Genomic DNA, 17,241 nt, shown 5'->3' on the forward strand with positions numbered 1-17,241 from the left:
ATGTATTGTTGAGTTCTGTTTGCTTATATTTTGAGAAGGTCTTTATTTCTCCTTCCTTTACCTTTTGCATGCTTAAAATTTACATAAATAAAATGTTGGTGTAAAACAAAAATGATTTTAAGAAATTTTCAAACAAATACTAAAAAAAGAAAAAAGAATAGTACTAGCAGACTCACATAAAAATATACTAAAAGGATATTAAGTCTTAATATGAACACTATTAACTAGAGTTAAATAATTACTTATTTCTGGAGAACAAATATTACAGTGAAATGAACAAACCAGAAATACATCAATGAGATTTGACAAATACATTATTATCATCCTAAAAGTTTCCGCATTTTTATTTTTGAAGGATATTTTTGCTAGGTACAGAATTCTAGGATGACAGTTATTTTCATAAAGCACTACCAAAGATGTGATTCTGTTGTTCTGGCTTTTTTTTTTTCTCTTGAAAACTTAGCTTTCATTCTAATAGTTGCTTCTTTGAAAATAGCCTCTTTCTAACACACTTTGGCTGTTTTGGGTTATCTTTGCCTTTTGTTTCCAGCAGTTTTATCAGCATATGCCTAAATATGGTTATCTTTTTACTTTGTGTGTGGTTTATAAGACTTCTTGAATCTGGTATCTTGGTGTGTTTCATCAATTTTGTAAAGTTCTCAGCCAATATCTTTTCAAATATTGCACTAAATATCCCATTATTCCTCTCCTCTCTTTTTGATACTCTAATTACATGTATTTTAAGCCTTTTCCACTGTTTCTATTTCCTTCACTTTTAATGTATATTTTCTATCTTTGTTTTTTCCTTATGTTTCATTCTGAGTATTTTCTTTTGGCCTCTCTTCCAATTTACTGAATAACAATCTACAGGTTTCTGGCAAGAGCCTTACCCCTTCCACACCTTATTCCAAACACCAAAGTTCACCACTACTATCTGCCATATGAACAAAAGGACTACTCTTATTACTCTTAATCTGGGTTTATATCTATCACCACTGAAACCCAGGATTCTCAGTGTATCCTTATCCATAAAGTCCAAACCCATTTCTATGGTAGGGAGGCAACTTTCCCACCTTCTCCTTTATTTTATATATTTGATTAATTTCTCTGTTTCATTCCATAAAATAAAAGCCCCACGAAGGAAATAATTTTTGGATGTTTAATTCACTATTGAATCCCCATTGTGTGAACAGTGTCAGGCATGAAGATGTAAGCACTCAACAAATATGTTAAACGAATAAGTAGTATAACACTTCTCTTTTATAAAAAAAATCACCAAAGAGGAAGTTTAAAAAACACCAATCAGAAACTACAGTTTTTTTTTTAAAACAACAATAACAACAACAATAGGCTGCATGGAAGAGCATAACAACCAAAAAAAAAAAAAAAATTAAAGAAACAAAGGTAGCCAATTAGAGTTTGAAAGTAGATAAGGAAATCAGTTAACTGGGCCATTTTATTATCCTCTCCCAAACTAATAAGTCTGTCACATATTCTCTTCCACTATCCGGTTTGATTCCCAACTCGCTGACATAGTGGTACATTGTTGCTACTACTGAATCCATGCATTTGGGACAGGAATTAGTCAAGAAGCTATTTAAATGTAGGTGAATCTGATGCCTGGTTTATTAATCTGCTCCACTGACCATTTGTAGCAGCAGTAATTCAGTGCTACCGAAGGCCATAATCCACCTGACCCCCTAGTCATAGCATTGAGGTTTATGGAATTAGGTTGTAAAGCCCGCTACATGCTTGCTCCCTCTTACCAAACCAGTGTTCTCTCTTTAGCCTGAGGGCAAACATGGGGAGCAGGTGGGGGGGTTAGGAAATTGTGTTAAACCAAGTGTTGGTAAATAAGTCATCCTGTATCTTCTTCCTTTGTCTCTTCTGTAAGAACATACTGAGGTGGGCAAAAGTAGGTTTATAGTTATTCATATGGAAAACAATACAATAATTAATAAATAATAATACAAGAATAAACTCTGTTTCGTGTACGAATGCCTGCAAACCTACTTTGGCCCATGCCTGTATTTCTGAGGTGGCATGAAGACAGTGGCAGCATATCTCCATGGAGGGGATCTTCAAATTTAAACATGTTGCTAAGAGCGGTCAGAGCAAATACCTGTGTACAGCATATTCGAGACGTGCCATTCAAATACTTTTAGTCATCACATATATGTTTTTTCACTTACTTCTAAAGGACCCTAGTATGTCTCCTTCTACCTAGACTGCTAAAATGTTGTAGAATAACATTTAAATATTTATCACGGAACTCACTATACCACCCCTCACCTAGTTTTCTTAATCAAATATTTTAAAATTCAAAACTATATGCCCATTGTATGAAGTAAAAAATTATAAAGAATTAAGCTTTTCTGTATTTTCCCCTTCATATCCGCTTCCCCCAAAGAAACCAATGTTATCAGTCTGATTATTATATGCCCATCTCTTACTATGATCTTTCAAGTATAACTAAATATATAAGCTCCCTGCCTCCACCAGTATTTTTTAGAAAAACAGGATCATATCGTACACATCACTTTTCACCTTGAATCAATATTATGGCCATAACTTCAGTCCAGATTAGCCAAACCAATGATATGTGTCACTGTACTCATAATAATGATTACCTGCAATAACTTTAATTATAGTTACACTGTAATTTGCCCATACTTGTAGTGAATTACATGTAGGCCTAACAGTTCTTTTAAAGAGAGTAGGTGCTCACAGGTATTTGTTGACAAGAAAAATAAAAGCACAGAGATGGTTTAATGTTATAATTTTTTTCAGTATATTTGATATTTATGAAATAAAGCAAAATAAAATGAAAGAGCCAAGAATGGGCTATGAGAATATACTGTTTTTAAGTTATAACTTGTAAGAATGTGAGCTTTTATAAGTATATAACATATGTAATTGTCCCATATGATTATTTCAGTTAAAAACAAAATTAAGTGCTAAGTGATGGTAGGATACATTAGTAAAATTGGGGCTAAATTTCTGTGAACCTTGTCTCTTTATAAATGCAATGGCTATGCCAATAATTAATTTGAAATATTGTTTCCCATAAAGCTGTTTGAAAAATCTAAAACAACTACTATTTAAAGAAGAAATAGCTTCTGAATAGTTAAAAATAAGTCCTGATTCTTCTGTAAAGGTTATGCATTTTAATATGAGCTTTTGGCTGATTTATGTAAAGCTTTGTATTTTTCATTTTCTCAAGCCTGTCATTGTAGTGATGTATGGTATATTTTAACATCAAGTTTGCCATGAGCAATAAAGTTAGGGCCTCAAAAGAAATTTTAATATATCTCCCCATTTTTAACCTGAAGCGTACCATTTTACAGTTATTTTGTTTGGAATACCATGTTTAGTTGATATTCTTGACACACTCACATAAATAATTTAAGATTTTAATAAGGAAAAATTTAAATAGGTTAAAAATTTAAGGGTTATCATATACAAAGTGAAAATCTTAGTTATAACAAATTTACACTAAAAACCCCTCTAAAGGTTGTATTTTACATTTCAGTGTGTTCAGGACATTTTTCTTCAACAACAAAGATAAAAGAAAAATAAAGAAAAAAATGACTTTCATTAAATGGTATACAACATAAAATGAAAGCACATGTCTATAAAATTCTGTAGGAAGAAAAAATGAAGTATGAAAATAATAATCAGCTAAATTCAAAAATTCTTATTGCAGAATGAATAGCTATTACAGAGAGTATGAAGATGAAAAAAGAATAATCCTCAATAAGTTTATAACCTAGTAGACACAATAATTCCTTAAACAACTATAACATAAAGCTGATTAAGCTATCTGTCACAAGCACAGAAGAAACAAAGTGTTAGGGCAGGCCAGGGGTGTGGCTAAATGTGTAAGAATATTTGAATTCAATCCTGCATCCTGGGCAGGATGTAAACAGTTAAAAAATGGAAGAAGCAAGGAAGACAAAGAAGAAAGAATATGCTAAGGCAAGGCAGAAGAGAAGCAGAAGGCATTGTAAGAGAGTATCCAGTGTTTCTATATTATTGGAGAAAATAATACATGTAGGGGAGTCTTGGGAGCAAGACTGAAAAAAGATGTAAGGGCAACATATCAGATGGTTCTCCATTCATGGCTAAGCATCTTCTTTATTTAGAAAACAACATAACACTGTTATGGATTTTTATGCAGAAAGGAAAATAAATATGACACTGGACTTTGGGTAATTATGATGTGTCAACATAGGTTCATCAACTGTAACAAATGTACCACTCTTGTGGGGGATGTTGATTATGGGCAGGCTATGTTTGTGTGGGGGCAGGGTGTATATGGGAACTGTACATTCTGCTCAATTTTGCTGTGTATCTGAAACTGCTCTAAAAAATAAAGTCTATTTTTTTAAAAAGCTGCCTAAAATCAGCACAGGTAATACTGAAAAGCTGCTTTTTAAAAATCAGTTATAAAATAACCAGTAAGAGTTAATGATAGTCTTCCTAATTGTCCAATAATGTTGAAACAATGAATATACTGAGAGCAAAAATGATACAGCACTTTGGTGACATCCAATAGCTTAAATTTGATTGGCTAAGTGATTGCCTTTTCATCCTTTTTCAAATGCTTCTGCACCATGATATTATTGGCAGACATAAGAGCAGGAAAGAGACAAAGAGGAAAACAAACCATTGTGATAAAAGTAAAAAATGTCACAGAAGTGAGGGTGGTATATGAAGAAAAAAGAAAAAGGCACATATCCTATAGAGTATAGAGGACATGAATAGGATGTGTTCACAAAAAGTCAGGGTGAATCCTGAGTAACTTGACAATATAATGAACATGGCATCCACATTTCCCCAATTAATCAATGGTTCCATTAACTGTTTCTGATGATAAAAATATAATGAGAAAAAGCAGGACATCATAATTGAGAAAATGCTATGTAATTTTTTTTCATATGGAAACGGCAGCTTAGTAAACAGTATTCAAAAATGCTTTTTAAGAATTGTGTATATAATTAGATGTTCTGTAGTTGTCAGGCACTGGGGACACCTAAAAGAAAAAAAGGGAAATGCACCATATTTATTCAGTGTCAGTAAAGATCCCACGTTAAACAAGTAACATTCTTTTATGTAAGGGAAAATGGGACTGTGAAAGCCAATGAAATACCAACACAAGGTGAATAACTAGCTACTTAGGTAGAGCAGAACATATAACGGCCAACATGTCTAAGCAATAATTCAGTGGTTTTGATTTTCTGTGTGAGCACATGGCAGCCAATTTAGCAGAGACCTAAAGTGAGGTGTTCCTTTCAGCGCGTCTGAAGGATGTTTTGATAGTATAGCTTCATTCTCTTGAGGGTTACTGGCTTTTTAGTAAAAGGTCACCAATAGTCATCTTTTGGCCCAATTCAATGATCTATTTCCAAACCTGTTTATCCTAACTTTTCTGGAAAAATGGCACCAATAACTATTCTCTACTTTTGGAAACTCTCTCAGGCTGAGATTTCTGGGGTTACCATTTTCCCTTTCTTTTGTCAATTTCCATTACCCCTCCCGATTCTTCATATTCCTTATTGTATAGATAATTGTGGGCATGTCTCAGGGCTTGGTGATAGAATGCTGAAGATGCAGAAGGCCTTTTCCAATCCCTTACATCTCGAGAAGCAGAACTTTTACAAAGGGTCTAATCCAGGTCTTTACCTTTTCCACATCTTTAAATTGACATTCTTCTGTATCTTGACAAACAATGTATTTAAAATAAAACTCCTGCCCTGGCTGGTGTGGCTCAGTTGGTTGGAGTGTCATCCCGTGTACCAAAAGGTGACGGGTTCAATTCCAGGTCAAGGTACATATCCAGGTTGTGGGTTTGATCCAGGTCGGGGCATGTGTGGGAGACAATTCACTTTCCATCTTTTACTTGTACTACTGTTCCCTTGGATGTTTTTGAAAAGCTTTTATTTCTCCTTTTCTTCTTTATTAAACTTTGCATGATAAAAATGCAATTCATCCTCAAACCTTTCCCCTAAGCATTATGCACAACTATCTAATTCTTATTTTACTAGAAAATTTAATATTTGGTGATACACTGTCTTGTCTTCTCCTTGATTAATATATATGTGATTCTCTTTTCAAACTCTTCAGAAATGTAATATCTTACACTTAGGCCTTAATTATGCCTAATATAGAGCTCTTAAAACTATGAACATTTGCAAAATTCTTAGTTATCGACAGAAGGCCTAAAAAAGTCACTAATGATAAAATCATTTTTTATCTTTTCATCTGTTGTTATAGTATTATATATATATCGAGCCAATGCACATATCATAATTGTCTCTTGAAATCACTGGGAATCTCAGGTTTACTTGCCTTGTCCTCCAAGTGCAATTCTAAAAAGCGTAGGTAAGCCACAGGTGCAAATGCATCAGCTGAATGTATGACTACTTCTGATGAATCTCTGAAATACAAAATTTTATAATGCATTTATTTACTACATAAATTGTGTCAAATCACTCCTGCTAGTGACCAGAAGAGACCAAAAATATCCTCATTTTTCATTTATTTCCACTAGTATACAATATTTAGTAATTAACATCTATTTTTAATAACCCAGTATTTAATTGAGAAAAGGGTCAAGAATAAACTTTCAAGAAAAATAAAAAAGCTTTTTATCTTTATGAGGACACACAGTTCAACTTTCAAGTTCACTCAATGCTCTCTGAACAATTTTGAGACTTAAAATTCTTATTCAATTTTATTTTCAAAAATTTGCTTGGTATGGGCTAACCATCAAATAATAGTGCTTTATATTCATTATTCTTTTCATTATCATGAGGTAATACATTCAGTGTTTCACACAAAATCTCAATTATCCTTCACAAAAGCAGCACTGGTGATGATTTTAAGCTCTAGATGAACTCTTCACACTGCAATATCATTGCTATTAAAATTGATTGCCTGACATAGTAATTACCACATTCAGGTAAAATGGTATGAACTGCTTGCTGGCACCATATGGATACATGTAAATTAACTCAACTTTCATCAAAGATACCCTGTGAAGCACATGTGAATAACTAAGATTATGCATGAAGTTCTAATAACTAATTATTTTTATTGTTATTTATTAATAAAGCAATAGTGTTTTGCATTTTAGCTAAAATTTAAAAATAGAAATTCCTCATATTTCTTAAATGCCTTGGGCACTAGTTCCACTGTTTATATTAACACATTGTTAGCATTTTACCAATTGTAGTACAGCAAAATTGTTACTTTATTTGACTCTGCAACTAATGTAAGATATTTTTTGAATCAACTTGTGAAATGCAAAGTTATTTAGTGGCAATAGAAGAAACCTCAAAATATTTGGCTCCAAAATACTAAATTTTTGTGGGCAAAATCTGTTTACTTTCCCCTTGAAAGATCAGAGATAGAGAAAAAAAATGTTTTATGGAAATACAAAAGTCAACTACCATTCATGAACCTTTAGTATCAAATATGCATCTTGTTAGTGTTTAAGAAAATAAAAATGAAAAGGGCTTCTATGATATTAAAAAGAATCTTCTAATAGAAATAGAATCATCTAAGAGTCAGAATACTACTAGGCCTTCACAGTGTCCATCAACCAGAAGTTGCCTCCAGATATGATGTGCAGTAGGAGAAGGAGAAAATAAAGAGAAGGCCCTCTTGCTTTCTACCATCTGCTCTTCCGGCCCCACCCTCTTGGTTTGTTAGCCCTACTTGTGCTGTTTTTCCATTTACTCCAGAGTGGCTTGTGCTGGCCCTTCACTTGGCTCAACAATCAGATTCCAATTCCAATTCCTGTGTACAATCTCACTCTTACTCTAAATGTCAATCCCTCTGTTCCTGATAGCAGCCTTGGAAACTGACCCTGAGCCTTAATTATGCCTAACCTAATCGGCTTGGTTTTGATATCCTTGCTAATGGAACGCACCAAAACTATAATTAACCCAACCAATGCTGTCAGGAGAAAGGGTTTCAGCCCTTTCCTTCTCATGCAAGTTATCCCCACTGGAAATAGAAGGTTGATAGCAAATAGCTCAATTGATGTAACTACTCCATTCTGAATCAAGATTATCCACAGAAAATATATAACATTGTAATCATTAAACAAAGAGGAATGTGATTTTTCTGTATCCCATAAAATTTGTAATTTCCAATTGACCAACATCATTTCACTCACTCACACAAAGCCAGAGTCCACGGGGAAGGAACCAAATCTCAAATGAACAGTATTTAGTCCCAAACAGAATAATGCCACTATTGCTCTTTTCTCTTTCATAAACTATCATCTGAAACTCAGCTTTCAAAGATCTCTGGTCTGCTTAACGGATCTCTCAGAAAAATAGCACAGAATCTGCTGGAATACCCTCAGAATAACCCAGAAAATTAATACCACTTATGCCACAACAAAAATGTTTTCCATTTGGCCTCCCACCTCCCTTCTCCCTATTAATAGAATTAACAAGTGTGCTCAATACCTTTTCTATAGCTGAAACTTCTCTGTAGTCACTAGCTGGCCATGTTCCCTTTTACTGATCTGGGGCAGCAGAATGAGGTCTCAGCCTCTGTTCTCTGATGCCATGCTCCCAAGGTGTGAGGTCAGGCTCTACCCCCTCACTTCAAAACAAACAAACAAACAAACAAACAAACAAACAAACAAACAAAACCTGATATTATCCCTTGAGACTCAGCCATGGTCTTGATTCCTACCTCTCCTCTAAAAAGACAATTTCACACTGATATTCCCTGTGGATACACACCCTCACAGGCACTCCAGTGTTTCTGTGAGGCCTGCCCTGGCATCCTCAGACAGTGCTGTTTTCTCCTGCCCAAGCTTTGCTAATGCATTGATAGCCCTTTCACAATACATCCACTACATTATAATCATGACTTTGTGCATTCGTCTTCCTGTTGTTCATCTTTGCCTGCCCTCTACCCCATCTCTTCCACTGGCTCAGTATACTGGTACTCATTAGACTTTTGTTAAATAAACAAATAAATGTACAATCTATTGAAACTATCACAGACCTACACTGGGTTTTCAAGTACTTATCTTCACAAAAATACATACTTTTTGCTACACACATACTGCATGTATAACGTGATATATATATCATAACACCATATAGTATCTCTAGCATAATAAAAATAAAGCTTCACAGGTTTAAAAACTTAAATACAAGAAAAATAGTTCATAAATTTAAATAAATTCCAGGTGATAATGAATAGATGTGAGAAGGCAGTAAGGAAAATACTTGATGCATCATCGCTGCTAAATGCCACATTAGTATGCTCTGTGCTGAGCTGTGTCTTGAATGGGTAGAGAAGAGGAGTAGGTGGGGAGAATTTAGCCCTTCTTTCCTTCCTTCCTCCCTTCCTTTCTTCCCATTATTCCTTCCTTCCTTCCATCCATCCATCCATCCATCCATCCATCCATCCATCCATCCATCCCATATGTAGCATCTTTGTAGCAGTAGTATAGTAATATTGATAACTCAAATGGGAATATGTGGTTGTACAAAATACTGACATTAAAACCATGTTTTCATTACAAAGGGAAGAAAATGATCATTTTTATTAACATTAGGATTTTAGTTCTTCTGATATTGCTACACATACATATTTGAAGAAGTAATAAGAGAGGAGGTTATTTATTTGAGTTCCTACAATTTTCCACTTTTCTTAAAGGCAAGGCTGTAATTCTTTACATAAAGGCTCCTCAGAAAAATAAATCATTTTTGGATCTAAAAATTTGTATCTATAGGTGAGTAATCACATATTAATTGAATAAAAAGTGAATTATAAAATGTTCTAGTTCGAATTTTTAAGATTGTTATACCAGTCTTTCCTATAAGATTTTAAAAACATTAACTGTAATTTGGGACAAAATGCATCTGATCATAAACAGCTAGAACCACCTGATTTCCCTAAATTTCTCATTATACGAAAGAGTCAATCTGTGTCTAAAAAAAAATCCCTGATTATAATCAAGTTATTTTTGCATGTAAAAGTTTAATTTTTCTTCTTATAGGTGATTTTTCCCTTTTTATAAAAAAAATTGAATCAGACATTTGAAATGGGATTCTTAATAATCAATTAGTTGTATGCCAATTACATTACATCAAATATAATAAGAAAATTTGTTAAATTTGTCCCAAAAGTAAATTCTGAGTTACAGGATCCAATATTATTAATGGTCAATTGTTAACAAATAGTTACAGGACTAAACTTAAATCTTTTAATTATGTCATATAGAAAATTATCTCTAAATAAAATAAATTTCATTTATATATGGTTTTAGAGTGTGCAATGCATATTCACTTACAGCATCACATTTACCAGTAGCCATGGTAGGACATTTTCTATTTTATAGAGGAGCAAAGGTTTTTTATATGTAGATGAATTTCTTTTCCTTTTGAAACTAGGATATGTCCCAACCTAAAACTCTAGTTATAACCTAAAATTGGAATACATAAAAGTAAGTAAAATAGGATATCCTATCTAATAAAGAGGTAATATGCAAATTGACCATCACTCCAACACACAAGATGGCCACCCTCATGTGGACACAAGATGGCCAGCAGGGGAGGGCAGTTAGGGGCAATTGGGCCAGCAGGGGAGCAGTTAGGCGTCGATCAGGCTGGCAGGGGAGTGATTAGGGGCAATCAGGCAGGCAGGCAGGCGAGCGGTTGGGAGCCAGCAGTCCTGGATTGTGAGAGGGATGTCCGACTGCCCGTTTAGGCCTGATCCCTGTGGGCAGTTGGATATCCCTCGAGGGGTCTCAGATTGGAGAGGGTGCAGGCTGGGCTGAGGGACACCCCCCCATGCATGAATTTCATGCACCAGGCCTCTAGTATAAAAATAAACAACAGTAAATGACAATTTAATTCAATGATATTTTACTAGTGCCAACCGTGTGTTGTGAGAGTTCAGGTATGAGAACAAGTACTGAAGAAATGGCAGCCAAAGTCTCTAAAAATGGAAGGATTAAGCAAAGTGAGGAGAAATGGGAAGGCAATCTAGGGAAAAGGAATCAAGCAAGAGATTAAAAATGGTGGCAGAGTAAGTGGATGCTGTACGGACATGCTCCCAGGAACAAACTGGGATTGCAACTAAAATACAGAAAAACTTCCTAAATAACCAATGGAAACTTGTAGGAGAGAACCTGAGGACCGAAAGTGGAGGCTACATAGAGACTGGTAGGAGGGGTGGAGGCATGAAAGGGCTGGCCAGGCACCCACAGACAGCAACTGAAGTCCCGGAGAGATATCTCAGCTGTGGGGGGTGGGGGGGGTGCCACTGAGAACTCTGGGACCTAAGCCTGAAGCTGGGCTCCCCAGCAGAGAGCACCAAACTGAGGATGGTACCCACATAACATCTGGCTGTGAAAAGCAGTGGGGTGCTGTCTGCCAGGGAGTGGCAGCTGAAAGTTCAGGCACCCTCTTAAAGGGCCAATGCACAAAATTCCCTGTGGAGCCACCCACCTTGTGCTCTGGCAGAGGGAGGGTGAAGTGGACTGGAGCTGTGAGAGCAGAACCCAGGACTGGGGACTGGGGGATAGAGCTCAGAAGGCAGACACCCCAAGTTTCCTGGGCTGAATCATTCCCTAACACAGCAAAGGACATCTTTCCCACATAGACATTTGCTTTGCCTGGGGGGAAGACAGTTGACACACCTTAAGTGGCCTCAAGGCAAGGAAAACACCTTGCCTTGAGGCTACTTAAGAAATTGAAAATAACAATTAGCCTCCAGGCAGAAGCAACTGCCCCACCCTGTTGATAAAAACTCCACCACACCCGAGGACAATTGCCTTGGGGGCAATTCTATCAGTCTGTAGGCAGAGGTGGTCTCTGGAGGCTTTGAGTCTTTGCCTGATGTTAGTCAGAAACAGTCTTTAACACTGCCCTGCACTAGAGATTGAGACGTGTGAGGATCTACCTAATACATAGTCACAAACCCAAACAGACAACCAAAATGAGGAGACAAAGAAACAACCCCCAAATGAAAGAACTAGAGAATTCTCCAGAAGAAGAGCTAAATGAAGCAGAGATAAGAAATTTATCTGAAACAGAGTTCAGATTAATGATGGTAAAGATGCTCAATAGCATGGAAAAGATACAGTAACTATGAAAAAAGAACAGTCTGAGATAAAGAGTAACATAACACAAAGAACACAATGAAGGAATACACTGAAGATTAGGGGAAGCTGAGGATTAAATCAGTGAATTAGAAGACAGAGTTGAAAATATCACTCAAATCAGAGGACCAAAAAGAAAAAACAGGAGGACAGCTTAAGGGAGCAGTGGGACAATGTGAAACGTAACAATATTAGAATAGCAGGTGTGCCAGAAGAGGCAGAAAGGGAGAAAGGAATAGAGAAGGTGTTTGAAGAAATAATGGCTGACAACTTCCCTAACCTGGTAAAGGAAAAAGTCACACAAGTTCAGGAGGCACAGAGAACCCCAAGCAAAAAGAACCCAAACAAGCCCACACCCAGACAAATCATAATTAAAATGCCAAAAATTAAAGACAAAGAGAATCGTAAAGGCAGCAAAAGAAAAGAAAACTTACTTACAAAGGAGGTCTCATAAGGCTGACACCTGATTTCTCATCAGAAACTCTAAGTATTTGGGTGCTCCTGCACTGGGTACATATATATGTTTACCAGAGTTATATCCTCTTGTATTGATCTCTGTATTATGAAGAGGCCTTCCTTATCTCTTGCTATGGCCTTCACTTGGAGGTCTATTTTGTCAGATATTCATCAGAAATTCTACAGGCCAGAAGGGAATAGCATGAAGTATTCAAAGAAATGGAAAGCAAGGATCTAAGACCAAGATTACGGTATCTATCATTCAAAATAGAAGGTCAAATAAAGAGCTTCCCAGACAAAAAAAGGCTAAAGGAGTACATTACCAGCAAGCCAGCATTACAATAAATGCTAAAGGGACTGCTGTGATGAGAGGAAACAGAGAGAGAAACTTAGCCATGCAGAATTAAAATGGCAATAAATAAGTACCTATCAAATAATAACCCTAAATGCAAAAGGAATCAAGTAAGAAAGTGATGAAACTGAGGTGAGGCAGAGCCTATGAAGATAAAAGCAAAGGAGATGCTTAAGCATTAGAATCAGATTACTGATTTCCGGATAAGTAAGTAAGAATGAAAAGACATTTGTGTTTGTGTCCAGGCACACAGCTGTATGTTAGCTCTTATCAGGTATCCTTGGTTTGCCTGCCCATCCTTACAGGAAGAACTCCCACAGAACAACCCCATTCACAGAAGTTGCCTCCATAACTGATCGTTCAGGTGAACTGAATGGCTCATTCTGGCACCGTGGTTTCTAAGACACCTCCCCTGTCATCTCTCTCTAATAGCATGACGAAGTCCCCTCATGCCAGTGTGTCAGCCAGGGCTCAGGTTTCCTTGTCTACAAAAGGAGGCTGTGAAAAAGATGCATCTGTCAGGTCTGAAGCACTATGACAAATGTAACTTCTGCTGATGTAGTACACAGAAGTACATGGCTTATAAGTCTAGGTTGACCATAAAGTCTTCTGGGTGCTATATAGGACCTCAACTTGCCAAGTAAACAGGAAAAGCACTATTCTTTGACATTTTTTCTCCTATCATGTTTTCTTCTTTTTCTTTTCTAATTTGGTTAGGCCCATAATAATAAGTAAATATATTGCAAGTTTCCAATTATACTGTAATTTCACCCTAGCATGCAAATGCTTTTCTTGAATAACCAGAGTATTATTTCATAGAAATAATACATCTAATGCACAGTTCATTCATGAATTGTTTTGTGACCCTCATAGCCTGAGAAATATCTTCTATTTATGAACTCACTCTCATGACTTGTACCCTTTACCATTTTGTATCATAATATATACAGACTACAGGCACAGTGCATGGATTCGTGCACTGGTGGGGTCCCTCAGCCTGGCCTGTGCCCTCTCACAATCTAGGACCCCTCAGGGGATGTCAGAGAGCTGGTTTCGGCCCAATCCCTGCAGGCCAGGCCGAGGGACCCCACCAGTGCATGAATCAGAGCACCGGGCATCTAGTATGCAGATAAGATCTTTGGTTAATCTCTTCCTGCCCTCCCTGTTCCCGCTTCCCTCTGAAATTCATCAGTCTGTTCCGTGTTTCCATGCCTGTGCATTGAGCGTCTGCCCCCTGGTGGTAAGTACACATCACAGCTACCGGTAAAATGGTCTAATGGTCACTTAGGCTTTTATATATACAGTGGGGCCTTACGAGTTTAATTCGTTCCAAGACCAAGCTCGTTAACTCAAATTACTCTGTCAACTCAATGCAAAAAATCGGCCGAGAGACAGTTGGTATCTCAAAAAACTCGTTAGTCAGGACACTCGTAAGTCAAGGCCCCACTGTATATAGATGTGTCCTCCTCCTGCCTTTTCAGGCAGGAACTGTTTGAACATCAATGGTCCCAGAAGAAAACTTTGGACATAATAGGTATTTGATAAATATTTGCCAAAGAAATTATTATCTTGATGATTATTAATGGAAAAAAGTTAGGAGAACATGAAAGCGGCAAGAGTGAGTGACTATTGCATAAAGTAATAAAAGTGTCTTGGCCATGTTTCACGAGGTAAGTGTATTTTTTAGAAACTTCACCTACAGTAGTCATAATTTTCTTAGATCACTCCTTCCCTCATTATTACTATGTACAAAGAAGTTACCTCTTACTGCTGAAAATATTGAAGCTGTCCATTCTATACAAAATTCTAATCTTTCATCAGATGAGGTTTCTGAAATCAAGCATAATTCTGACAATCTTTTCCAAGAAGCAGAGGAGCTTAGGAGAAGCAGATAAAGTGCTCTCTCAGCACATGAGAAGAGTGACATAAATTAGAGTATGGGTAATAACGTAACAAACTGGAGAAAGTTCCTGTTTTTCGTTACACTAATTTTAACAATTTATGGCAAAGAAATCACACTACTCACCATAAACCGAATTCACTTAAAAAACTAAGTTTATTTGTAAAAATAACCCGAAATAATTGAAGAGAGATGTTTAGTGTTACCATTCTGTGTTGTTAAAGTCAGAAAAAAGGAGAAAGAGGATGGAGTTAATGGAACCCACAGGCTACTGATGTGGCAGTTTATCAAATGTAGCTGTAATGAAAGATAAATAATACAGGCAATTCACACTTCATGAAAGGATAAAAGTGTCAGTGTGTAGGTACCAGTTTTACTGCAGGCCATAATCAGCAAGTAAACGAAAGTGCGGTGTCTAAAAAGTTTATAGCCTTCTATGAAGGCCTCGTCTTGTCAGTATTGATTTAGGTATTCAGACGACTTCACTGGTATTAAACAAATTGAGTGTTTGTGAACTTAAAGGACATGTTCTATTTCTCCCAACAAAAGTTGCCTCGGGCTTAATGTTAAGTTCTCCCATCACTTAAATTTAAGGAAAGGGAAGAAAATGCTGAAATGATATCTTACACAATTATTTTCTTCTTAAATAGAGGGCAATCCAAAGTGAACGTTTCATACTCTCCACCTTCTCCACAAACATGGACTCCATATTTCTTAGAAAGCTGAAAATAAAAATAAGAAAAAGAAGCAGTAAACTTAAAATTAGATAGCAACAATGCTCAATTAACATATTATTTTGTCCTAAAAAATATCCACATAATAAACTTTAATTCCAAAAATAGATTGCAAGCTACAGAAAAATTATTTTATATTTCTGCTTAAAACATGTATTTAAAGCCACTTGAGAAATGTCATAAAGCATAGGACTTTTAATAATTCCAAATCCCTTACAAAAGGTGAAAGCAACCTACATTTTTATGTGTAATGAGAAAACTTAAAGAATCCTATACATTTTAGGGATGTACTTGCTTTAGATTGAAAGGGAGGCTCAGAGAGACAGGTACTAAGTCATTATGTAGTAAATGAGAATATATGCAGCCAAACTGGTGCTTTCCCCCTGCCCTTTGACCTATATATGGAAGGAAAAAAATATGTTGTGTTTAGAGCATTTTTCAGTGACAGACACAGAGAAAGCAATCTAAGGCCTTTCCTTGTGAACAAAAGTCACAAACATGGTTATTATGCTTAAGGTTATTGGTAGCAGTAAAGTTCCAAGGGTACTGAGAGCTATGAAGTTCTCAAGCTGCACACTATAGGAAGATCCATCTCCAAGAAAGGTTGGGATAGCTTACAATGTCACCTAATTAAACCAGAAGTTAAAAACATAAACAAGCATTTTAATTCTGTATGGCTAGGTTTCTCTCTCTGTTTCTTCTTCTCAGCAATTCCTTTAGCATTTCTTGTAATGCTGGCTTGGTGGTGATGAACTCCTTTAGCATTTTTTTGTTGAGGAAGCTCTATATTTGACTGACTATTTTGAATGATAGCCTTGCTGGATATAGTAATCTTGGTCTCAGATCCTTGCTTACCATTACCTTGAGTACTTCATGACATTCCCTTCTGGCCTGTAGAGTTTCTGATGAGAAATCAGGTGTCAGCCTTATGGGAACTCCATTATAGGTAACAGTTTTCTTTTCTCTTGCTGCCTTTAAGATTCTCTGTCTTTAATTTTTGGCATTGATGTGTCTGGGTGAGGGTTTGTTTGGGTTCTTCTTGTTTGGGGTTCTCTGTGCCTCCTGAACTTGTGTGACTTTTTCCTTTACCAGGTTAGGGAAGTTTTCTACCATTATTTCTTCAAACACTTCTCTATTCCTTTCTCCCTTTCTGCCTCTTCTGGCACATCTGCTATTTGAATATTGTTGCATTTCACATTGTCCCACAGCTCCCTTAAGCTGTCCTCCTGTTTTTTAATTGTTTTTTCTCTTTGATTCTCTAATTGAGTGATATTTTCAACTCTTTCTTCTAATTCACTGATTCAATCCTCAGCTTCCCCCAATCTGCTGTGTGTTCTTTATTTGTGTTATGTCATTCTTTATCTTGGACTGTTCTTTTTTCATAGTTACTATATCTTTTTCACACACTATTGAGCATTTTAACATTATTACTCTGAACTCTGTTTCAGATAATTTTCATATCTCTGCTTCATTTATCTCTTCTACTGGAGAATTCGATAGTTCTTTCGTTTAGGGGTTGTTTCTTTGTTTCCTCATTTTGGTTGTCTGTTTGCGTTTGTGACTATATTTTAGGTAGATCCTCCATACCTCTCAATCTCTAGTGCAGGAACAGTGTTAAAGGCTGTTTCTGGCTAATTGGATCAGGCAATGACTCAAA

The 17,241-nt window shown here is 36.3% G+C and overlaps 1 protein-coding gene across 1 annotated transcript in view; it reads right to left on the minus strand.

Annotated features, from left to right (window-relative positions):
- Positions 1-4,910: 4,910 nt before the first annotated feature.
- The window catches only part of DPH6 (diphthamine biosynthesis 6), a 166,045-nt gene continuing 153,714 nt past the window's right edge, over positions 4,911-17,241 (minus strand). Inside the window, exons 7-9 of the mRNA XM_006087494.3 lie at positions 15,478-15,572; positions 6,352-6,439; positions 4,911-5,035 (exon numbers count right to left, since the gene is read on the minus strand). Coding sequence (XP_006087556.1) covers positions 4,982-5,035; positions 6,352-6,439; positions 15,478-15,572 — 237 coding nt within the window. The 3' untranslated portion in view covers positions 4,911-4,981. The remainder of the gene's footprint in view (positions 5,036-6,351; positions 6,440-15,477; positions 15,573-17,241) is intronic.

Source organism: Myotis lucifugus, unplaced genomic scaffold (assembly GCF_000147115.1).
Source record: "Myotis lucifugus unplaced genomic scaffold, Myoluc2.0 scaffold_38, whole genome shotgun sequence".
In the NCBI taxonomy this organism is placed as follows: domain Eukaryota; kingdom Metazoa; phylum Chordata; class Mammalia; order Chiroptera; family Vespertilionidae; genus Myotis; species Myotis lucifugus.